The sequence below is a fragment of the Dendropsophus ebraccatus genome, chromosome 4 (assembly GCF_027789765.1).
Source record: "Dendropsophus ebraccatus isolate aDenEbr1 chromosome 4, aDenEbr1.pat, whole genome shotgun sequence".
NCBI classification, from domain to species: domain Eukaryota; kingdom Metazoa; phylum Chordata; class Amphibia; order Anura; family Hylidae; genus Dendropsophus; species Dendropsophus ebraccatus.
The window spans coordinates 146,706,264-146,731,186 of NC_091457.1; the positions used below are offsets into that span (position 1 = coordinate 146,706,264).

The 24,923-nt window shown below is 43.0% G+C and overlaps 1 protein-coding gene across 12 annotated transcripts in view; it reads left to right on the forward strand.

Annotated features, from left to right (window-relative positions):
- Window positions 1-24,923, forward strand: part of RBFOX2 (RNA binding fox-1 homolog 2) — a 142,965-nt gene that overhangs the window by 89,842 nt on the left and 28,200 nt on the right. For 4 of the 12 annotated variants that reach the window (XM_069967377.1, XM_069967367.1, XM_069967370.1 and 1 more), the window contains 5 exons: window positions 2,379-2,439; window positions 8,058-8,111; window positions 10,645-10,740; window positions 13,729-13,900; window positions 21,100-21,142. In XM_069967377.1, the coding sequence (XP_069823478.1) occupies window positions 2,379-2,439; window positions 8,058-8,111; window positions 10,645-10,740; window positions 13,729-13,900; window positions 21,100-21,142 (426 nt within the window). Of the gene's footprint in view, window positions 1-2,378; window positions 2,440-8,057; window positions 8,112-10,644; window positions 10,741-13,728; window positions 13,901-20,036; window positions 20,077-21,099; window positions 21,143-24,923 lie in introns of all 12 variants that reach the window. The other 8 variants (XM_069967378.1, XM_069967372.1, XM_069967375.1 and 5 more) reach the window with 4 other exon arrangements.

Below are 24,923 nucleotides of genomic sequence, written 5' to 3' on the forward strand. Positions count from 1 at the left end.
AAAACAAAAGTTTAATCAACAAACTAATATTCCATCAGCAGTCCCTTAAGCCTATAATTTAGTATGATAGAGTGAGCTCCGGACGGTTAAAGCACTAAGCTATGGAGCTGACACAGCCGTACAGTTCAGCAGCGTCTTGCTCTAGCTGTCCCGGAGCTCACTGCATCATAATAAATGATGGGACAGAGTTCCATCCATGATATACAATGAGCTTACAGACCGTATATCACAGAGGTGTGACTCTTGCCTTAAAGTGGACCTGCCACTAAAAATGTTTTCAATCCCGACTGATTGAGAATGAGCTGCTGCACGCTCTTGTCCCTGCTCTGTGAGTGTCCGTCCTGGTCACATGATGTAGAGCTGGGAGAGAACCTGCTTAGAACGCTCATCTCCCGACTCGTTTTCAGGATTGGTAACAGGTGTGCTTTAAGATTTTGCGTAAAGCAGTAAGCATGCGTATGATTAAAAAAATAAATAAATAAAAAATTGTTATATAAATGTCCAATCATATTAAAATGACACAACAATAACTTCACTGGAACAGAAGAAAACTAGTAGAAAAATGTGCATAGCATTTGGGGTTAGAGGTCAGTTGTAAAAATAGGAACTGTATAGAAGTCTTAAAAATAAAATTTTTTTACCACTTTGGTTTTTTGAAGTGGTGTATGGGAGTATGGTGTTTAATGGGTTTTCTGGGCAAAACCTGCTGATGTCCAATGCTCTATATAGTTAATCAGTATCACCTGTTTGCCAGGGTCAAAGTTTTGATCAGGGCCAAGATCCCCACCGGCCATTAGAACAAGCAAGGAGAAGTAAATTGCACTTTAGGGGGTCATTCACATGTTCTGTGACTGTCCGTCACAGATAGTAATGTGCTGTGGACCGGAATCATGGAACAAATTGTCCAGATTCTCCGGGTAACGCTACCAGCAACACTCCTGTTTCTCTGGAAAACCCTATTATAAGTCTATAAGACAATCCAGAGAAAGGACTTAAAGGGGTTGTCCAGCGAAAATCTTTTTCTTTCAAATCAACTGGTGTCAGAAAGTTATATAGATTTGTAATTTACTTCTAATAAAAATTCTCAAGTCTTCCCATACTACTTAGCTGCTGTACGTCCTGCAGGAAATGTTGTTTTATTTTCAGTCTGACAAGGCGCTCTCTGACTTCTCTGGCCAAGACAGGAACTGTCCAGAGCAGGAGAGGTTTTCTATGGGGATTAATAGAAAACTGAGACAGAGTTCCAGTCAGCAGAGAGCACTGTGTCAGACTGAAAATAAAACATTTCCTGAATGACACAGCAGCTTTTTAATAGAAGTACATTACAAATCTATAAAACTTTTTGATATCCGTTGATATGAGAGAGTTTTTTGCTGGATAACCCCTTTAAGGCCCTATTACACCAATCGATTATCAGCTGTTAATTGCTTGGTGTAATAGCTGCTGTGAAAAGGCAACGATCAGCTGACATGCACTATGTCAGCTGACCCTTGTCTTTTAACATGTTGAATAAAACTGGAACGATAGCGATGGTCTGCGGGCTGTCACTTTGGGCAGTAGCAGCGGGGGCAGCTGACCACTGCTACCTTCTATGGGCCACCCTGACCATTACTTTGGGCCCCTCCTCCAGCTCCACTCTCTTACCCACTCACTGGCAGCAAGCGGGCAACGAGGAGCAAGTGAGCGCTGATCTGCTAGGTCAACGCTTGCTTGCTCCTCCAGCTCGGCCCGTACAATAGGGCCTTACTGTGACCTGGGGACTAAAGCGTGCTCTGTCTGCAGCCATGCATTGTAATAATCAATGGGGGTCTCGACACTGAGACCCTGAGAGATGAAGCATTTTAGGCTCTGTTCACACTACGTTTTTGCAATCCGTTTTTCATCTTTTTTTTTTGGAAAAAAAGGGTGAAAAAAAAAATAAAATTGCAAAAACGTAGCCAGCCTTGCCTTCATTTGTCAACTGTTCTTCTAAGCATAGGCAGGCTTTAAACAGCAAAGTATCTTAAAATTAAAATAAATATTTAGAGGGGGAAAAAAAAGTACAAATAAGGTTGTGGACATTATCCAAGTTAAATAGATTCTAACAAGTGTTATAAGCCGCAGAGCCCAATTACATTGCACATATTTGTCTTACTTAGACATACACACTTATTTATTATTTTATTTCTAGATGTATACCCGTGCACACACTCACTCCTGTGTAACCTTGTGTGTGTGTTTGCATGTGTGATAGGTAATACATGTCTCCCTGCCTTGCCAGTGCATGCTGTTGCGGGTTGAATGGCTTTCTGCATGAAGAACTCTTCTGCATGTCAATTGTAAGCTGTGATTATCCTAACTGTATCTCTTTTCCCTTCCACTTGCGGAATTTGCGCTAGGTCAACAATGCAACAGCTCGTGTGATGACCAATAAAAAAACTGTGACTCCTTATGGAAATGGTGAGATTTTTCACTTTTTTGTAAAAAAAAAAAAAAAAAAAAAAAAAATTCTTATGTCTACACCTCTCTACTGGTCCCCACAAGGAATTGATGCCATGGTAGGGCGGCAGAGCTTTACGAAATTGTAGAGGAGGAGGAATAGAAGGGTAGTAGCATTCTTTAGACATACAGCAGCTGATAAGTACTGGAAGTAATTTACAAGTCTATTTAAAGGAGAAGTCCGGCCAAAATTAATTTTTGATATGTTGTTACTTATGAAAAGTTATACAAATTTCTAATGTACATTAATTATGGGAAATGCACATATAGAGCTATTTCCCTTAATTTAGTAGATCAGGAAGTGTTAGAAATATCTCTGAAGAAGTGACGTCACGACCCAGGGTGTAATTCCTATGGAGTGTCCAGCAGGGGGCGCTCTCTATATAGAAGTCTATGGGACTTTATTGTTTCTATGGGTTTCTATGTAATGTAATGTAATGTAGTGTACAGTGCTTTATTGAAAGAATACATCTATGGAATACTTTGGGGAGCAAGTGTCCTTGCTCCCCAAAGTATTGCATAAATGTATTCATTCAATACATTCAATACACAGTAAGCCCGCCGATCCGCCGCATTTCCGCCGAATTTCCGCCGCATTCCCGCCGATCCGCCACACGCTGATCCGCCGCATTCCCGCCGATCCGGACCATATACATTGAACTACAGCTCCCATCATCTGCTTCTAGTATGAACAGGTGATGGGAGCTGTAGCTGGGTAATGGATATGACATGCCGCCGGGCGCAGGGGGGAGCCGCTCAGTACACAGGAGCGCTCCCCCCTCCTCCTCCTTCCGTGATAACTTCCGCCTATACCAATGCTGACTCCCTGCCTGGCCGCCGCTCTCCGCTCACATATACCGGCTCCCGGCATCAGCGCGGACACCAGGATGCATCGGGAGCCGGTATGTATGGGGGGGAGAGCGGAGAGCGGCGGCCAGGCAGGGAGTCAGCATTGGTATAGGCGGAAGTTATCCCGGAAGGAGGAGGAGGAGGGGGGGGGGGGGAGCGCTCCTGTGTACTGAGCGGCTCCCCCCTGCGCCCGGCGGCATGTCATATCCATTACCCAGCTACAGCTCCCATCACCTGTTCATACTAGAAGCAGATGATGGGAGCTGTAGCTGGGTAATGGATATGACATGCCGCCGGGCGCAGGGGGGAGCCGCTCAGTACACAGGAGCGCTCCCCCCTCCTCCTCCTCCTTCCGTGATAACTTCCGCCTATACCAATGCTGACTCCCTGCCTGGCCGCCGCTCTCCGCTCTCCCCCCCATACATACCGGCTCCCGATGCATCCTGGTGTCCGCGCTGATGCCGGGAGCCGGTATATGAGAGCGGAGAGCGGCGGCCAGGCAGGGACTCGGCATTGGTATAGGCGGAAGTTATCCCGGAAGGAGGAGGAGGGGGGAGAGCTGCTGTGTACTGAGCGGCTCCCCCCTGCGCCCGGCGGCATGTGATATCCCTTACCCAACTACAGCTCCCATCACCTGTTCATACTAGAAGCAGATGATGGGAGCTGTAGTTCAATGTATATGGTCCGGATCGGCGGGAATGCGGCGGATCAGCGGGAATGCGGCGGAAATGCGGCGGATCGGCGGGCTTACTATGTATTGAATGAATACATTTATGCAATACTTTTGGGAGCAAGGACACTTGCTCCCCAAAGTATTCCATAGATGTATTCATTCAATAAAGCACTGTACACTACATTACATTACATTACATAGAAACCCATAGAAACAATAAAGTCCCATAGACTTCTATATAGAGAGCGCCCCCTGCTGGACACTCCATAGGAATTACACCCTGGGTCGTGACGTCACTTCTTCAGAGATATTTCTAACACTTCCTGATCTACTAAATTAAGGGAAATAGCTCTATATGTGCATTTCCCATAATTAATGTACATTAGAAATTTGTATAACTTTTCATAAGTAACAACATATCAAAAATTAATTTTGGCCGGACTTCTCCTTTAACTTTGGTACCAGTTGATCATGCAAACCAATTTTCCCTCCCAAGAGAACCCCTTTTAATCTGCATGCAAACCTTTTTTTGCCCTCTTCCTGCAGTTAGGTACATGCAGCAGTAGGTGTAGACCTGTATTTCCAGATTTCTCATGTTTGAGTTGTTTGCAATTTGAGGAAAAACTGCATCAGCAATCAACATTTGCTCAGATAGACCCCTTTTATGCAGCAAAGTTGCATGAAGGTAGCTGAACATATAAAATAAGCTGAATATCGATTTATAGCCTATACCAAAATGTAACCAATGGCAGCTGCACACATTGTTGATAAAAGGCAAATATTAAAAGGCTTGTCCAGAATTAAAATAAAAATAGGTGTGTTCCAGAAATGCTGCCACTTGCGTCCTCAGTTTGTCTGTGGTATTGCAGTTGAAATGCCATACAACATTGGTAACAATTTTAATCCTGGACAAAACCTACAGGTAGCATCAGTAATTTTAAAGCGTAACAGTCATTTCAGGGTCATTTTTTTTAAAAACATTAAATATCAACAGTTTAAGCGATTTTAAGAAACTCTGTAATAGGTTTTATAAACCAAAAGAGTTTCCTTCTGGACTGAAAAAGCAATCTCCCAGCCTCCCCCCTCACTTCAGAAGAAGCAGGATTTCTGTCTCCATTATGTGGCTATGGAGAGGGGAGGGGCTGTTAGGAGTGACTGAGCACGGAGCAGTCCTGCACAGCACAACACCCTGGAATCTTCTCTCAGTAAGTTCATAGATAAGCACTGACCTTTCTGACCCCAGAATCCTGCGTCTTAGGTGCCCAGACAGTCTACAAACAGGGGACCTTCATGTCACCTCTTCCTGCTCCCTCATCTCCCTCAGCCCCTCCCCCCTCCATAAGGATAGAATGCAGAGAGCAGAGCCCGTCTTCACTGGCTTCTCTGTAATGAAGATGTGTTTGCCTGATAATGCACAGATAAGAAGTCAGGGGGGGAGGCTGGGAGATTGCTTCTTGAGTACAGAAGGAGGCTTTTTTGGCTGATTAAACCTATTACAGAGTTTCTTAAAATCGCTTATACTACTGATTTCTGCAATAATAAAAAAAAAAAATGACAGTTAAGCTTAAGTGCAGTATATTCAACATTAATGGTTGTGGCACATTTTCCCCCTTTTTTATTGCATTTAAAGAAGAAGCCTCGCAAAGTTTTTCTATTTAAGTATTGTATTGCCCCCCAAAAGTTATACAAATCACCAATATACACTTATTATGGGAAATGCTTATAAAGTGCTTTTTCTCTGCACTTACTACTGCATCAAGGCTTCACTTCCTGTATAACATGGTGATGTCACGACCCGACTCCCAGAGCAGTGCGGGCTGTGGCTGCTAGAGAGGATGATGGCAGGGGGACACAGGGTACTGGAGGGACACTGAGCATTCCTCTGCCATCATCCTCTCCAGCAGCCACAGCCCACACAGCTCTGGGAGTCGGGGCATGTTATCCAGGAAGTGACATCACCATGTTATCCAGGAAGTGACATCACCATGTTATCCAGGAAGTGAAGCCTTGATGCAGTAGTAAGTGCAGGGAAAAAAGCCCTTTATAAGAATTTCCTGTAATAAGTGTATATTGGTAATTTGTTTAACTTTTGGGGGGCAATACAATACTTTAATAAAAATAATCGCCGGACCTTTTTTTTTTTTTATGAAATGTAATTTTTTTTTTTTTTTAAACATCTCAACTTGTCACAAGTTACATGAATGTGGACCTAGTTGTCAGGCACAAATCAAAACGGCTGCAATTACTTGATCTGGTTTTAGGAAACCTATAGCTGGGTGTTTGCATCATGTTTTGCCGGTACACTACAGGTACACATTAAACCATGGGTCTCCAAGCTGCGGCCCTCCAGCTGTTGCAAAATTACAATTCCCATTATACCCGGACAGCTGAAGCTTTGGATTTGGCTGTCCAGGCATGATGGGAAATGTAATATTGCAACAGCTGGAGGGCCGCAGTTTGGAAACCCATGCGTTAAACCATCAAAATCCTTTTTTTTTATGTGTAACTGTAGGCTTATATAGAACAAATATTGACTACCTCTGACTATACTCGGTCCGTCTTATGATGGTAGACCTGCAAATATAATTTATACCATGTCTTTTTGCTGGATTTATTTTTTCTCTCCTTACAACACCTGCTTGACTACAGAGATTTTTTTTAAATAGACTTTCGGAACTATTTTTAAATATACTGGCTACATTTCCTCCCCCCTTCCATTATCGAGCATTTTATAAAGTAACTTTGAAATTGCGATCCGTTACGATTGTCACTATATAATAGGACTCGTACAGCATGCAGCACTGATGTTACTATTAAGATGATTGGACCCTATGAAGCCGTTTATAAGTCAGTGGGGTCTGTTGAGGTGCCACTCATTTGCCTGTGACGGATTCTTACATATTTCAGCTCCTTTGATAGAACGGAGAAGCTGTAGGAAACCGGCCCGTGTTCACCTATATGTTTAGTAGTTTGCTGATTTGTGTGTATAGTTGTACCTTTTTATTTAGCATCTATTGCCTAATACGCCAAAGCAAATCCTCTGTATTGAAGATGTTCAGGGGTAGTGGCGTAATGTCATTAAGGGATAACTACAGTTATTTTAACCATACTGCATTGCTTTGCACATCCTGATTGCTATTCTGTCATTATTTCCTTTGTTCATTTATTTGTTTATTTGGAAAATGCAAATAATAAATAAAAAAAAAATTATAATATAAATTTTTTTTTTATTATATAATCATACTGCCGACACAAGGCTGATCATACACATAGGGTAGTGGTTGGTTCAAATAGACGATGATTGGCCAACCATCGCCTGTAATTACTTGGGTTTCCATGGCTGCGGGAAAAAAATAGTTTGGCATGATTGGCCAAATTTGGCCAATATTCAACTGTGTACAACCTGAAAACTGCTAGGTTGGGCTGCATTCACACGTTCAGTGGTTTTCCTGGTCTGTGAATGTGGTCTGCTAGTGACCTCCATGATTCGTGCAAAACCATTGTTATCAGTTTTGCATCCGTGTCTGTGTTTGTCACGGATCTGTTTAAAGCATTTTAAATTACATTGATTACATCACATCTGTGTTTTTCACGGATGAACACTGATGTCACATCCGTGAAAAACACGGATCTCATTGATTTCTATGGGGAACCTGTTCCGTTCTGAGTTATGATATGTCCTATTTTCAAATGGAACGGATTGGAGATCCATGAAAACACTGAACAGCCCAGTACAAAGCAAACTGCTATAAATGTGTCCGTGTGAATGCAGCCTTAGTCTGGCATGGTTTTTGACACACTTGTTCATACAAAACCCTCCCATAGGACTTTGGATTGAGCTTGTTTTGGCCAAAGTCCTGTTTGTATGCCAGCATAATTCTCCTGTTTCTGCGCCGTTGTAAGACTATGGTCACAACACATCAAATATCTACCACTTGGGCACATGGACTAAGACGTAACACAACTTTCACTTCAGCCATATTTTTGGCTAATAATCATAGTATGTCATACACAGCAGAAAAATGTCATTGGTCTTATGTTTGTTTGTTTTTTCCAGGTTGGAAACTCAGTCCTGTAGTTGGAGCAGTGTATGGACCTGAACTATATGCTGGTAAATTTCTGCTCATCTTGGCATGAAAGTAGAAAATCTGGTTCTAAAGGGGGTTGTACTAACAATAATAATAATAATAATAATTATTATTATTATTATTATTATTATTATTATTATTATTATTATTATTATTATTATAATAATAAAAAAAAAGGTGGGTGAAAGGGAGTGCTGCCAACCTAACAAACAAGGGGCGCTCGCCCATCAACATCCAGCACAGGGTGAGTGGCACTTGCTTTTTATGGTTGCAGCACTCACTGCTGCCCACCAATTTGTTTGTTTTCGACCAGACAAAGCCACTTTATAAATTTCCATTTCTTTAAAGAGATTTACATGAACTTTTATACTAATTTGGAGTTCCTGTGCATGAATCTGACAGGAACTCCAACATTTCTATTTACCCTAAAGCGGGTTACAGTTCCAGCCCCGTGAATGTGCTCTGAACATATAGCTTTCGTGTACTACGCAGTTTTTCTTGTGCAGGTTCTGCTGCAAGTTTGTGGCAATTTTTACATGGATTTTAAAATTAAATATAAATTAAATTTTGAAATTAAATATTATAAAACACTTTTTATTAAAACGTAACTATATATTTGGACACGGCAGAATTTTTTATGATTGCCCCATCTGGATGGACCTTGACAAAAACCCAAGTGCTTGCCTTCAAAACAACTCCATTAAAACTGGAAACCATTTTCAGGCAGACTTATTGCAAAAATTTGTACCACATGTGACTGTGCCCTTAGAAAACACCCACCACATCTGGAATTGGCCTGCCATTGAGCCACAAATATGCAATGAATCTGCAGCAGAATTAAAGTATTTCCTATGGATTTAACCCCATGCTGCTTGTACTGCAAGTTTGCCGTGCAGTGTACTCCTTGCTGTATACTATGAGTGGTGCATGCACAGCTGCACAACACCTTTTGGTAGTTCCTCAGTTAAAAGTAGCTGGTTTCTTTGATACCAGATTAGTCGTTTCCACAGTATCTTCAGGTTTAAATCGGTTTCCTAGGCAGATTGGCTGCCCAGTCTGCTTCCTGCTGTTCTCCTTGCTGATCTTAGTCTGGCGCATGAAATGATAGGTCAATAAAATCTATATTTTATGGCTATGTTCACACACCGTTTTCAATCCACTCCTGGTTTTGGTAGCAAAATACAGAGTAAAATACTATGTTCATAGTTCGACATTTACTGGATGGCCGCCATTTAATGCCAAATTGGAGTTATTTTAAAACAACAGCCGTTATTTGCCATTTAATGGCGGCCATTCACTAAACAGTGCGTGAACATAGCCTTTCTGTGTTTTCAATCCGCTCCTGGTTTTGTTTGCAAAATACTGACCAAAAATACTGTGTGGGAACATAGCCTAATACTGTTCTATCATTTAAATTAAACTTGTTCTATGTAGAATTTAATAAAGATGGGTGCTTAGGCTGGGTTCACATAGATATCAGCAGGTTAGATAATTCTAGCTATACTTAAGCTCTCTATAGCTCACAGGGTGCTGAAGATGATGGTAAGCGTCTTCCCTTCATCCTTTTGTGCCGTTTCAGTGCTATTAGACGTTTAATCTCTATGCTAATAAGTCAGTTTGGTGCATTGGTGGAATGACTAAAGCCCCCAGTGAAGCGCGCCGCCCCAGCCAGCCTACACTGCTGATATTTACTAGGAGGGGCAGCCGGGCCAGGCGTGGCTGGGGGCAGTAGTCCCTCCCACAGTGCACCAAAATGACTAATCAGCATATGAGTTAAACTCTAGAAATGGTACAGAGGATAAAGGTAAGAAACCCATGCAGCCAGATAGAATTTGGGAAGGGAGTGGGGTGTTTCTGTCTAATCTCCTACAATTCCATTAAAGGGGTAGTGCGGCGCAAAAAAATTATTCACAGAATAACACACATTACAAAGTTATACAACTTTGTAATGTATGTTATGTCTGTGAATCGCCCCCTTTCCTGTGTCCCCTTACCCCCGCACGTGTACACGGAAGTGTGGTGCATTATACATTACCTGATACATGTCAAGGGCCGTCCGCCATATTGTGCCAAACATCATCTTCGGAAGGACGGCCGAGTCCCTGCCGCCCTTCCCCCCCCCCCCTCCGCCGTGTCACAACTGTGCTCAGCCGCGATTGGCTGAGCACAGTTATGCTCAGCCAATCGCGGCTGAGCAACGGATGACGCTGCAGAGGGCGGCCGGCATTCGGAACAGTCGGAGCTGTTCGCCGGCCGCCGAAGAAGACGTCACTGAATGAAGATCGGATAAGGGTGTCGGCATGACAGGTGAGTATAGCGCACCACACTTCCGGGTACACGGGTGGGGGTGGTGGGACACGGGGAAGGGGGCCATTCACAGACATAACATACATTACAAAGTTGTACAACTTTGTAATGTGTTAGTCTGTGAATAATTTTTTAGCGCCACACTACCCCTTTAAGCAAAAAAGTTGTCCTTGTATGATACAGGCCGAGGAATGTTTGTGTAATGAATTAAACTTTGGTGTATAATATTTTTTTTTTCTTACTTTAAAGCTGCACCTGGACTTCAAGCTGATGTATCTTTGGCAACTGAGGCTGGTGTCCCGCTCCCTGGACCTCGAGGGGTCAACACGTACATTCCATTGATCAGTAAGTATAAAATGAAATTGGCCTTCCTAACCCGAAACCACTTCACGCTGCAACTCCAAGAGTCATGTCAGCGCAAGTTGTTGTAGAAAATATTTTGGTGGTGCGATTTAGTTAAGACTTGCTGCGGCTCAGCCAAAGTCATAGAGTAACCCTAGCCTTACACTCATCGTAAATCTGCTACTTTGGTGGTTCTCATTGACTTTGGCTTACTGTGCTGCTGCTGTGGCTTGCTTGACCACCCATGTGACCACTAAAGCCAGTCACTGCTTTGTCTCATGAGGATGCCAAACCCACTGATTGGCTGCAGTGAACACATAGGCACTAGAGATGAGGGCAACTTGAGCATGCTTGGTTCCGCATTTGATTACCGTAGGTTGCAGACTTAGGGAGTCTGGGAAAATATGGATACAACCATAGGCTGAAGCTAGGGTCATCCTTAATGGGCAGCATAGTAAGGGTATATGCACATGGAGTAATTCTAGAAGAAAACTCCGTACAGAACCCGCCGCTCGTCCCCGCACACTCCCGCTTCCCTCTCTGCCAGCTCCATTCTATGGTTGGGTGGATTCCATCGTCCGCCCAAAGAATTGACATGCCAATTCTTTGGGTGGACAATAAAAAAAAAAATCTGATTTCCGGCAGAATTACTCTGTGTGCACATACCCTAATATAGAAATTTTTTGGCAGAAAAAGATCACATTGTCCATCCAGTCTGCCCTTATGTTTTCATTCTTATAATAATCATCTTGGGATAGATATGTTTATCCCAGGCAGGTTTAATTCAGTTACTTTATATATCTTATTTCCTCGTTAACATTTTAAATGGGCAATGTCACTTTAAAACTTATGTCTTTAAGGCATATCAAAAGTTTTGTTTTGTTTTTTTCTTTGTCAGAGCCTTCACTCCCAATCTGAGTGATCTTGGTCCTGCTGCTTTATAAGGGGCCGCAGGGCAGAGATTGACAGTGGAGAAGTGTAACCTGCTTGTCCTTACTTGTTTGCCTGATTGTTGTGGGGTTTTAGTAGTGAGTCCCCAACTGGTCAAAACTTTTGACACATCACTGTGATACGTCAATGTTTGTACATTTAAAGGATTCTTAAAATGTGGATCTAAATACATATGTTTAGAAATTATTAAAAATTGTTTAATTTTCCAAACGTTAGCGGTTCTCCCATTTTTAAAGTGACTCTGTAGCCACTGTGGAACCCCCCAAACTACTTATACCTTGTTGTAGCTTAGGCGAAGTCCTTTCTGGTGGTTTATTTTGTAAAGCAGGTTCTGCTTTGATGAGGCAGAAAATCCAACTTTAGTAGCTGTGTCTAAGAGACGGGGCCGAAGCGTTCGTGCCCTAGTGCAGCGCCGCCTTTATGGTGTTGCTGGTAGTCTCCCCCTGCCTCCTGTGCCGCCCCCTGCCTGCCTTCACAGGGTTCCATGTAAATGCGCATGCGGCGTTTTTTGAGCTCCGGCTCCGCTGTAGTGACAGTCAGGTCCGCACCTCCTCCTTTGGCCGTCTTCTACACCCTGTTTAGTGATGCTCTTGGCCCAGCCCCGGCTCGCATGCCTGTCAGCGGCCACCCCGCCCCATCACATAACATGGCACAGGCGCACTGACGCGACTGGCTTTATCAAACTAGTCTAGCGGGTCGAGTCAGTGCGCCTGCGCGGGATCCGATCCCAAAAACTCTACAAGATGACGTAGGCAGTGTGCGCCAACATGTTATACGATGGGGCGGGGTGGCCGCTGACAGGCATGCGAGCTGGGCCGAGAGTCACTAAACAGGGCGTGGAAGACGGTCAAAGGAGGCGGTGCGGACCCGGCCATGTGACTACAGCGGCGCCGGAGCTAAAAAAAAAAACAACCGCTGCATGCGCATTTACATGGAACCCTGTGAAGGCGGGCAGGGGGCGGCACGGGAGGCAGGGGGAGACGACCAGCAACACCATAAAGGCGGCGCTGCACTAAGGCACGAACGCTTCGGCCCCGCCTCTTAGACACGGCAGCCCCGCTACTAAAGTTGGATTTTCTGCCTCATCAAAGCCTAACCTGCTTTACAAAACATACCACCAGAAAGGACTTTGCCTAAGCTACAACAAGGTATAAGTAGTTTGGGGGGGTTCCACAGTGGCTACAGAGTCGCTCTAATGAAAAACTCTGCTAGGCCTAAAAATACTAAACTACACAGTACTCTCCTCATCCGGTCCATAGCTGACGCTCAGGTCCCTCTGTTCACTAACCATCATGACCTGAGGTCCTCAGCAGTGAATCATCAGGAAAGTGTGTTCTTAGAGGGACCAGGGTGGGTCGGAGCTTTGGTGTTGGGCCGGACAAAGTGAGTACAGTGTAGTGTATTTTCTAGTGCCAGTAGGTGGCCTTTTTTTGTTTGTTTATAAATTGGAGAACCTCTTTAACATGCTGGATTTCTTTTTATTCTGGTTTGGACACTCCTAGTAAACAGAAGAGTCTTAAAGGAGAACGCCCGTCTTAGGTGTAGTAAAAAAAAAAAAAAAAAAAAAAAAGTTCAGGGAGTCATAGGGACATATAAATGAAGTAATACTTACCTGTCCCAGTGCCCTTGCAGCGCCACATGCTTACTGTCACCCTCCAGTCTTAGGAACTACCTGCTCCAGGAGGTAGTTCAGATCGGTCACTGCACAGTTGTCTCGCCTTAGTCATAGACTGGCTGAGCGGGGCTGTGATGTCACAAGACTGGGAGATTTGAAAGACCAGCGGGTGACCGTGAGTGGTGGCACAGCGCTGCAGGAGCATAGAGACAGGTAAGTATTTTTTTTTATACCTTATCCCGGAGTTTTCCTTTAAAAAATGTTTCACCATTTACAGCACCAACCTTCAACAAGCAGTAAATTTTTATAATGCACATCTAGCTATCTGAATAATTATAATGGATGATATTTCTTGTATGAAAAGTGACATGACTTCCAGTGATATGCCAGTGCCACTTTTAATTTTGGTTATGTCTCATTTTTAGGTAATAATTTGACACCTCAATTCTTTTCTACAGTTCCTGGTTTTCCCTACCCCACAGCTGCAGCCGCCACCACAGCAGCAGCCTTTAGAGGGGCACACTTAAGGGGACGTGGGAGGACTGTGTATGGGGCTGTGCGAGCGGTACCACCTACTGCCATCCCAACCTACCCTGGGTAAGTGGAAAGCTTGTATATCGGAGGGATAACAGAGGAAGAAAGGACCAATAAGATTAACTGTCAACTAAGCAGTACTATAGTAGATACCAGACACCCATTGGCAGTAATACTACCAGTATCATCAACGGAGCAAATAATTTTTTTTTTATTTTTTTTTTTAATATGGGCTTTAAATTTATACAAAATAGCTTTATTGTAGGCACTTTAGGCTATGTTCACACCGTTTTTGTTCAGTGGACAAAGTCAATGTATTCTCAACCTTTGACATGTCCCACTGTAGGGCTATATAGTGGCATTTTTTGTGACAACCCTTAGTATAGGAAAGCAGTCTACTGCTCTTTTCTATACTGTGTAGTGTGTAATAAAAATAAATGAAAAAGCTAGCCACCACCTTGATGGAGGCCAAATGGACGCTTTTTGGACTCATTGGGTCAACCAGGGCTGAAGGTTGGAGTTTTCCTGATACATTTCCAAATATGCTCACCAAAACATGGTATGAACATCGCCTTATTTTTATGGTGTGATAATCGGACATGTAGAGCTAAAGAGGAATGTAAAATTAAAGCATTATTCACACCTTATTTAGTGTGCCTAAGGCTGCTTACAAGAGAAGAGCTTGCTGACAAGATTTATAGATCAGATGTAGGTCATCTGTGTCTCAATTGGATGAATGAAGCGAAGAATAAAGTATTTCTAGCTGTAGTAATGAAGGGCAGGGCAGGGCTGGGTTGTGGGAGCGGGGAGGAGGCTGTTTATAAAGCTTGTCAATAACTGCACCTCTGTGTTTGTGTGTGACCAGTCATAGCTGACACGCATGAAATGTGGCCTCATACATAATAACTGGGTGAGCAAAGTTGAATGATGTATGAATAACCATAGGCTATAGACCTTGCATTCACAGCATCTTCAAAATTTTCAATAAAAATGGAATGATGAAGCTTTTTACAAATTGGTAAACTTTTTTGCATGATTTTACACATGATAAAAATGACGGTTTAGATTATTGCACCCATCTGTTTTACGTCTAACATTTGTTGTGAACGGTCTTCTGGTTACTTTAAATTCATTACCGTGCACAGGAGTGGTACAATATTAGTGTATATTTAGTAGAATGCCTTTGGTAGAGGGGTTTGTTGCTTGAGCATGTGGAGAAAAGTACCCTCCTATAGCACTTCATAGAGGATTAACTTCTTTTTTTTTTTTTTTTTTTTATAATAAAGGGATTTCTATGTGTTGTGTAAAAAACTTTAACATTCTTATGCTAAGGGGTTATTTTTATTTTCTACAACACAATACCCAGATGACTAGTAGCAGTGGAAACATAGGTTAAAAAAAAAGGAACCGCCCACTCTTATCTGTCCCGCCCCTGAGGTTCAGACTGACTTTCCTTCATACACAACTCAAAGATCTTCTGATGTGAAGCCACTTATCCACTTTACTACAGGGAAGAAGTAACACACCAGCAACAAGCACATAGTTGATTGGCTATTTATTCCTGTAGTTTTCAGGAAAACCAATATAGTGGCATTGTTATAAAGCCACTATATTGCCTGGACAGCCAAAGCTTTGGGTGGGGTTAGGGCACATTCACACGTTCTATGAATTACGGAAGCTACAGACCGGGCAGCTGCGCGCCAGAATCGCAGAACTCCAGGTAATATGTATCATTATGGTGCCGGGAGCGCCGAAAGTGTTTAAATTTTTGCTACCGATACAGCCATGTGGTTGTCCAGTACAGTCCCTCGAAGATTTAAACACTTGACACTACCGGCATCATAATGATACATGGTGCCTGGTGGTCAGTGATTCTGTTGCGCAGCTTCCATGAGCGCGTGAATGAGCCCTGAGATGATTCCTAATTATTAGGGGGGTGGGGGGGCTTGTCCAGAATGACTTCCCAAATTCACATATAGCACATGAGACTGCTTATGTTCTAAGATTCTACATTACATTCCTTGCACTTGCACAGAAAGTGTAAAACAGTGTCTTGTTCAACTTGAGCAGTCTAGCCTCCATTAGGTTAGAACACAGAATAGTTAAGCTTATAGGTCACTTACAGGTTTTTGGTCTGGCGGTACACTGCACATGTCAGAGAACTGGTCGCTGTTTATCTGCCCACCAAAGGGCTGTTGATTGCCTTATTTGCCCCTGAAGATGTTTCTTTAAAGGACAACTCCCGCGGGACCCCAAAAAAAAAAAAACACAGACACACACAGACACCATACTCACCATCTCTCCGGTGACGATCGCCACTCGATTCGCCCGCCGTCCGCCTCTCCGTCGCCGCCGTCCGCCATCCAGCGATGTCTCCAACTTCCGGGTCCAGGGGATGGAAAAGGCTGCCAGTGCGCTTGCGCACCGGCAGCCTTTTCATTGGCTGGAGCGCATCACATGGCTTCCAGCAAGCTCAGCCAATCAGGGCTGAGCAAGCTGGAAGCCATGTGATGCGCTCCAGCCAATGAAAAGGCTGCTGGTGCGCATGTGCACCAGCAGCCTTTTCATCCCCATTCACTTTGCATGAAGACGCCGAGGAGGAAGAAGACCCGGACCGCCCCTCGGCTCTGACGTCGTCGTCACCAGATGCCGCCCCGGAGAAGAGGACCGTGACGATCGTAATAGGTAATGTATACATTCCTTAACTTCCGGGGTGGGGGGTCGGGGGTCCGAAAGTGGGGGAAGGGGGCCAGGCCGGGTATTTAACCACATTACAAAGTTATATAACTTTGTAATGTGTGTTAAATGAGCAAAAAAAAATTTTTGTGGGAGTTGTCCTTTAAAGCTTTAGCTGTCAAGACGTACTCTGCGACATTAGCATGAAATCCATTTTGCCATTGGACGTTCGGATATTCAACACAAAATTATGACAACACAGGGTCGGTTCTGTGCATAAGCCCTACATCAAAATGGGGCTTGCGCAGAGTACCGACCCGGCATGGTGTTATTATATAGTTACCTGAATTTCCAGCTGCTGAATAGATTTTGCGCTGATCGGGTCAACGTACATCATGGCAGATACAATTTCAGTGGTGAAATGTGTAAGCGGGCAGTTTTGTTGGCTTCTTATAGTAAGATTCTTTTTTTTTCCCATAGCAACCAATCACAGCTCAGCTTTCCTTTTACCAAAACTCAATAATTAAAATGATTTGGTTGGTACGGGCAACTAAGAATATTTGTATGTTCACTTTTTTGGTGTGTGGAAAATTAAGGAAATCTACAGTCGAGTCACAATATTATGACCACTTAGTACTTTTGATGTTGGCAATTTATAACTGGTGAAGAAAGTCTGGTGTGGTGAGCTGGCTCAGTGGGTATATATGATGTGTGATGGCTGACTGCACACACATTCTACTATCATAGGGAGAAGGGATGATTATATCAGCCTCAAAATAGGATGATTATAGCTGAGAACATTATGGGTTCGGGAATTCTCTTGGCCACTCATCTATGTGGAAGGTGAACTCAACCGATCTGGGTATGGATCCATCCTCACAGATCTGACATCCATACATACTGGTTAACTGGGATGGGTGGGATCTTTCAGCAAGATAATGCAACATGACCAAGTTTTCGGAATACTACTCTTGCCCCCTAATTTCCCGGACTTGAACCCCGTTGAGCATCTGTGGGGCCACATCGGTGGTTTATCCCTCCTGCACCCTCCAGCACATGTGTGATGGCTCCATATTCCAGTGACACCTACCAGGACCTAACTGAGTCACTCCCAGCCCATTTTGCTGTTTCCCATTCTGCAGACAGTGGTTACTCTGTATATTAGCTGGTGGTTATAATTGTGACTCAACTATGTAGATACAGAATATTACCCTTATGGATGTTGTTTAAAGGGGTGTTCCAACAATCCTTCCCCCCCATCATTGGGCATCCATCAAGCAGTCTTATAGTAAGGCCACATGCACATGCTCCATAAATCATGGATGCTACGAAGCTTGAAGCTGCATTGGGAATTCATCATTAGGATACACAACTCTGGGAGATTTCAATGCCGGCCCGCAGCTCTGCACTCCATAGCATCCGGATTTATGGAGCCTCTGCATGCGGCCTAAGCCTGTGCTTTGTCCATAGCAACCAATTACAGTCTGATCGTCCAGCATTTGAAGAAGTTGGGTGCAGCCCTAGGGAGTACGGGAAAACATGGATACGGTCATAAGCTCCCTAGGGCTGCAGTTTAGATTGGTTGCTATGGGCAACAGTACATTCTTACTGTAAGACAATGACCCCCATTGTTTAAAGCAACTTGACTCTTGTGTATGTGCACCTTTTTTAGGTTCTGTTCACATCTGTGTTGTGGGTTCTGTTTATAAAAGCTGCAATACTCTGCAGGATCCATGGCATGATGGATTCCAAAGGTGTTTGCTGGCTGCTATTGACTTACGGGATGGGAAATTTTATGCAACACTGAAATGTGACAGAATTTGCAGTGGAGACGCTGACATAATGTGAACAGAGCCTTATACAGTATGTGTGGAGTATTTCTTGCAGACATTGCTAATGATTTCAGTTGGAGGTGTTTTGGGTTTTTCTTTTCCACTCATTGACAAATACTAAAGAGTGCAAAAAAAAAAAAAAAAAAAAAGTCGATCAAGTTGCATAAACCGATGCTAGCTGATGTCATCACTCACTGATGTTTGGATCAGTTTCAAAGGAAATAACAGCATAAAAACGCACATCTGAACTGAATGGTTGCCAAGGCATTTGATAAACACTTTAAAGGGAATGTATCATCAAACGATTGATCATTTTCACATCACATCACATAGTAAAATTTTTGAAATGTTGCTGTTTTGCAATGTTGTGCCTTACAATAGGCCGACATTTTCTGTTCTGGGGAGGTCTTATCATCCATCATCGTGGACCGATTATGCAGCATCTCTATGATAGGATCACACCACAGACAAAAGGAGGGGGGGGGGGGGATTTAGTCATATCTTATTTAGTGTTGAGCTGAGAGGCTGAACTGTTCAGGTTCGGCCACTTCTGCAGCTGTGAGGAGTAGTGATGGTCCGAACCATCCGCAATGATTACCGATGTCTGCCCGCTCCGTGCAGCAGGCGGATCCAGCGGGAGGAACGCCTGGAAAACTGGGATACAGCCATAGCCATAGGCTGTATCCCAGTTTTCCAGGCGGTCCTCCCGCTGTATCTGCCCGCTGCACGGAGCGGGCAGACAGCGGTAATCCGATGCCGAGCGTTCGGGTTCAGCCGACCATCCCTAGTGAGGAGTCAAATGCTGAACATTCAGGTTCGAAGGACATTGCTGAATTCGAACAGTTCGGCCAGTCCGCTCAACACTAATCTTTAAATGAATTACTTTGTGTTTGTTTGTTTATTTTTTTTAACATGAATAGAATTATTCCCAGGCACTGGCCTTGATTCTAATGGAGCCGCGTCACAGAGGGGGTTCCGTCACACTGGGGGTTGGCGGGCCTGTCCCCAGTGCTACATGCCAGGCCGGTGATTGGGAATAAGCCGGGCGGGAGAACGCAGCATTGGAACACTTAAAAAAACAACAACAAAAAAAACAACAAAAAACGTAATAAACTAGAGAGCAAATTAATATTTAAAAACTTTCTCTGGTTTTAATTAGGTGCTGCTTTTTCAGATACATATAGATTGGTTTGTGTGAACAACCATTAGTGAGTGTGATACATGTATACTCTTTTGATGCGGTTAGTTTGGGTGATCTGAGCAGTGGTGGTTCTAAGAATTCCTTATTCCATATTAAAAGTTAATATGTGAACATGATTTACCATAATTGAAAAAAAGTTTTTTTTTAATTTAGTGTTGGTGCCTGACTGTACTTGCCATGAAAATTTTTTGTGGCTACCTTATGTTGTGTAAAATTATGCAAACAAGTCAACTTCCATTAGTCCGTTCTATAGCAAACCCTTATTGTACCAAACATTGTAAGTTCTTGTGGGGGATCCGGTTCACATCAGATGCTGTTGATTGTGGTCCGGGTGGGGAACGAAAGGGTTATTCATACATCTCTTGCCTGCTTATGATTTATATGGCATGGTGCATGCAGCTGCTGTTAATAACCGGAATGTGTTTTGTTTTTGTTTTGTTTTGTTTTTTTATCATTTTATCCCACCCCCTTTCCTGGTGTGATTCTATAGTGTGCTATATCAGGATGGATTTTATGGCACTGAATTATATGTAAGTATGCAATGAAGAAATTTAAAAATACCAAATACATTTTTTTTTAAAAAACCCTAAGATATTTTGATATCAATCAATTATAATTCCACCCTGCTTCCCACTTCCCCTTTCCTCTTTGCCCATGCAAGCCAGCCTTAATTCCCATCCATATCACATCCTTTTTTTTTCCATTCTTATTTTTCATTATTGTGCCTTTTTTAAACATTTTTAGTATAGTCTTCCATTGTCTCATTTAATCACGGTTTTTTCTTTCCCTTTGTTTGTAACATCAGTGGAGTGTTGTCTGGGAATGCAGGCATGCTGTCTTTTAAACACTGCTCTGGCCGTTTGGAATGGTAGACTTTGATCAAAAGTTGGTGTCGTGGTGGCAGTGAATAAATTTATTTTTTTTAGTTTGTTTTGAGGGGGTCTTAATAATGCATGCAATGGTGTTGGTCGCCTCCCCGCTACCGTCAGATGCTCGGGCTCCAACATAAGAGGAATTGCAATCTTCAAAATACTGGTCTCCTAATTCATCCTACTGGGTCAGTTCAGAAATTTTAGCTCAGGACTGGGGTGGGTAAAAAATAAATTATATAAATCTATTCCTTTCACTCCTTCAATGGTAACTTTTTCCCTTTTTTGTGCTTTCATACACTTTCTATTTTCCTTGCTTTTGTGTGCTGCTATCCTTCTTTCCATACTTTGGTCCTCTCTCCATCTTTGCCTCCATTCCTAGCCTTTCCGATCCCTCTGTATTTAGATTTGTGTCCTCTTGGTGGGTCAAAAGGGGCTACACAAGTTTGCAGGCAATTTTAACATGCTTCTATTATCTAGTGTGTGCTACAGGCTGGCTTGCTCCTTCTCAATACCGGGAAGGTGTGGGCCATTGAGCGAATGGGAAGAGGGCAGGGTTTTATTTTCAATCTAATCCTTTTCTTTCCACAGGAGTCTCATGTTCGTCATCTCTTTTTGATCATGTTATTATTTTAGCTCTTTTGTTTCTGTCAGGGTTTCAATATTGTTTTTGTTCTGTTATAGACTAGTCTTACAGGAACCAATCTTAAACCCTAAACTACCTCAGGTAGGCGCCCTCCCACACGGCCTCCCCCCTCTCCCTTTTGCCAACCAATCAGAGTGCAGATTGCTGTGAGACGAGATTTAAATTACTAACCCATAATTAATGCCTTGTTGGAGAAGGGAACAGAGCCTTTGAAATCATAAGCAGAACAAAGGTACGCTTACACGATCATTCGATGAAAAAAAATTTTTGGAAAAAAAAATTACGAGGAGGATAACTGACACATTGCATTTCGTGGTTGTGCATGCAACGCTGCAGCGTTCACAGCTTTCTTGCTGGTCCGATCCTAAATGATGTGAGGGTTTTTCTTTTCATACCTGACCAGTCTATGGGCAGTTATGTCAGATGTTTCTTGGTCTTCCAGATCTTGTTGACTTCAACTGCGTTAGGTAGATGCATGCATGCTTAAATGCATGGGTTCCCCTCTCCATTATGGTGGTTTTGATGTATGACATTATTAACTCAAAGGTGTTGGATTACAGCTTGGGTTGATGGTTTGTGCTGTTTTTACATTTAGTGTTTTTTAACTTTTTTTGTTACCTCTTCCATGTATCTCCTAAGAGATCACAATAGTTTTCTGCTTACAAAAGGAAACCGCTCAAGCCCTATTTCCAATGGTGAATGACACATGGCTTGTCCAGTGACTAAATGGGCGACCCCATTGCCCTTGCATTTATTTTGTATCCAGCATTTATTGAGCTTGGTCTATGCAAAAAAAATAAAAATAAAATAGAAAAGACTGAGAAAGGGGGCCTCACAGTACAATGTGTATTGAAAAAATGCATGCAGCTGTGCTTAAAGGGGAAAAAAAAGGTTTATGCGTTTATGCTGCCTTATTTAAGAGCAGCATAAACTAGTGACAGAAATGCTGAACCGATTAGTGTATGGGTGGGTTCACACTATGGAATCACCGCGGATATGTTCCAGCAGATTCAGTCACTTGTAGCCCGCTCGTGGTGGCATGCATCTCTGCCCGTGCCATAGACACCATTCTTTGGCTGGGCCGACTCCACCATCCGCCAAAATAATTGACATGTCAGTTCTTTTGGCAGACGGCGGTATGGGCCCGGCCATAGAATGGTGTTTATGGCAGGTGCAGATGCACGCCACCACGAGCGGGCTACAATCGACTGAATCCGCTGGAACTTATCCGCAGTGTTTCCGTAGTGTGGACCCACCCCGTTACTTCATTCTTTTCAGACGTTCTTCTGATACGCAGAAGAAAGGGCTTTGTGGTACATCACTCCCTCAACCCTCCTGCTGTTGATTGACAGTTGTCCGCCTATACATATCGTGTGTATATATACATACTATAGACAAGACAACTGCCAGTCTTCAGATGGTGGGCAGAGGGAGCTTTTGCTCATGAATATCAAGGACTACTTGAGGATATCTTCAAATCAATTGCACAGAACAATGCAAGTGATATAATTTTGTTTCGCTTCTCTGTCATTATTGTATACTACTTTTAGATAGGCAGCATAAGCCTACTGACAGTGTCTATATTACTCCACCTACCATACTCCTTTTTGGCTCTTTCTTTAATGTCTTCTAGTTCCCTTCTACACACTTTGGCCATTACTTCCAGGATGAACTCTAGAGGCAATGCCATGGACAGTGTTTGGCTAATGAGGCAACGGAAGAAGTGGTTAGAGCACTTAGTGGTGAACTTGAAGACTTAAAGTGACTCTGTACCCACATTCTGCCCCCCCCCCCCCTCCAAAAAAAAAAACCCAAAAAACACTTGTACTGTCAGCTGCTTTTCATCTAAGATCTTTCCTGGGGTCCGTTCGTCAGGTTATGCAGTTGTTGTGCCCTAGGCCTGCACCGCCTCTCCGTCCCTCCTCCCCATCCTCTTTAACAATTAGGAATGCCCCAGGCAGGATTTCTTCTAATCATCACCTGTCTGAACACTGCACATGTGCTGGATAGTTAAGGCACCTGTAGAGTGTTCAGACAAGTGATGAATAGGAGACATTGCTAAAGGAGGGATCGAGAGACTGTGCAGGCCTAGGGCACAGGGCTGCAAGTTTAAAAGTTGTTGTTTTTTAGGACAATAACTTTATCACCTGCTGAACGGACCCCAGGACAGATCTTTAATACCTCTTGAAGTCTGGGGCAGTCCTCCACCCTAAGCGTAGCCTGCATGAAAACAATATTCTATAGATTGCACAACGTTTATGTGCAGCAAACATTGTACTACAAGGTCGTCTTAATCACAAATACGCTAAAAAAAAAGCACCCAAACCCTACACCCGGGAGAAAACCCATAACTCACATTCTTATAAAAGGAATGCACTGATGGGTAAAGTACAAATTACATTTAAAATGTCCATGTCCCAGGATACCACACTGGGTAATATGATTTGCAGTTCCATGTGGCAGATTTTTATTAGTTGCATGCAATTGAGCCTTCAATCATAAAAATGAAAACCTTATGGTCTTATTGGAGCCAATTAATAGCATTTCCACAATAAAATTTTATATCAATAAAATTATTGAAGGACACATTTGTTTTCTCCCTAACAATGACTAACCAGAATAACACAGCAAAAGTTATACATGTTAACAGGCATGTTCATCATTATTTTTTATACAGATTTTATGCCAAAATATCCTTAGTGTATTTTTACATACGATCCTTAGCTTTACAATATACCTACAATTTTTAAAACTCAAAACTGAAGCTTCCAGGCCGCAGCAAGTCCTCTGAACTCCATTTGTACTGTGACTCGACTTGCTGGAAAATTGGAAATGCTCGGGGGGCATTTTGGAATTGTGGAGGAGTAGTAATAGTTACGTTTTTTTTTTTTTATGTTTTTGTTTTTTCCTTTAAAGTTAATCTGCCCTTTTAAACAAAAGACAACCCCTTATAGGGTACCTATGATTTAATCTTTTGACATGTCTTACTACAAAATTCTTGCGGATAACATCCCGTGGATTCTGCTGCTTGCTCCCGCTTGAATCTCCACCCGTACCATAGGCTTTATTCTATGCTCGGCCAGATTCCACCATCCACCCAAAGAATTGCTTGGAGATCCCCTGACTGTTTGGCCGTCCCCTGATTCAGTATCCTGGAATCAACTAAGTATTTTCTCTCTCCGTAAGGTTTTCCTGAACCTATTGACATCTTTTGGGATACATTGGAACAATAATTTTTTGCTAGACCTTTTTACCCTACATGAGTGCCCAGCTTTACAATTTAAAATTTTTTGGGGGGGCTGAATGGGCTAAAGTTCCTACTCTATGCAGATGAATGGAGGCAGGTGCATCTGCAAAAGGTGACCCCACTTCAATAGTTTTAAACAAGCTCACGTGACCCGGTGTTCACCGTGTTTATTTTTCATTAGGTAGAGTTCTTTGTTTGTTGAAGTGAAGACCAGGTGGTGAAAAGGAGGCGTACAAAACCTAATGACTTGTGTGTATGGTGGCTGAGGGAGGATTATCTGACTGCTTGCAGTTCCTGAGCAATGTTTTATTCCTATGCTTGAATAGACTAAAAAGGATTGTAGGTGCGGGAGGCCAGCATCTTGGAGTGTTTTTTTTCTTCGGTAAATAATGTCTTGCAGGGTATCTGTTCGCTCAAGATGACCAAATGAGCTGCAGAATACAGTACACGTATAAGTAACAGTGCCCCAGTTGGTGGTAAAATAGTGACTTGAAAAATCTCCCTGTTTTTCCGTGACGCACAAGTGTCTAGGAGGTTGGGACAAGCTGCTTAGGTTTTGCAGCCTCTTCATTGCACCTCCCTTCCTTGACATGCAGGGCTCTTCATTCAGTCAGT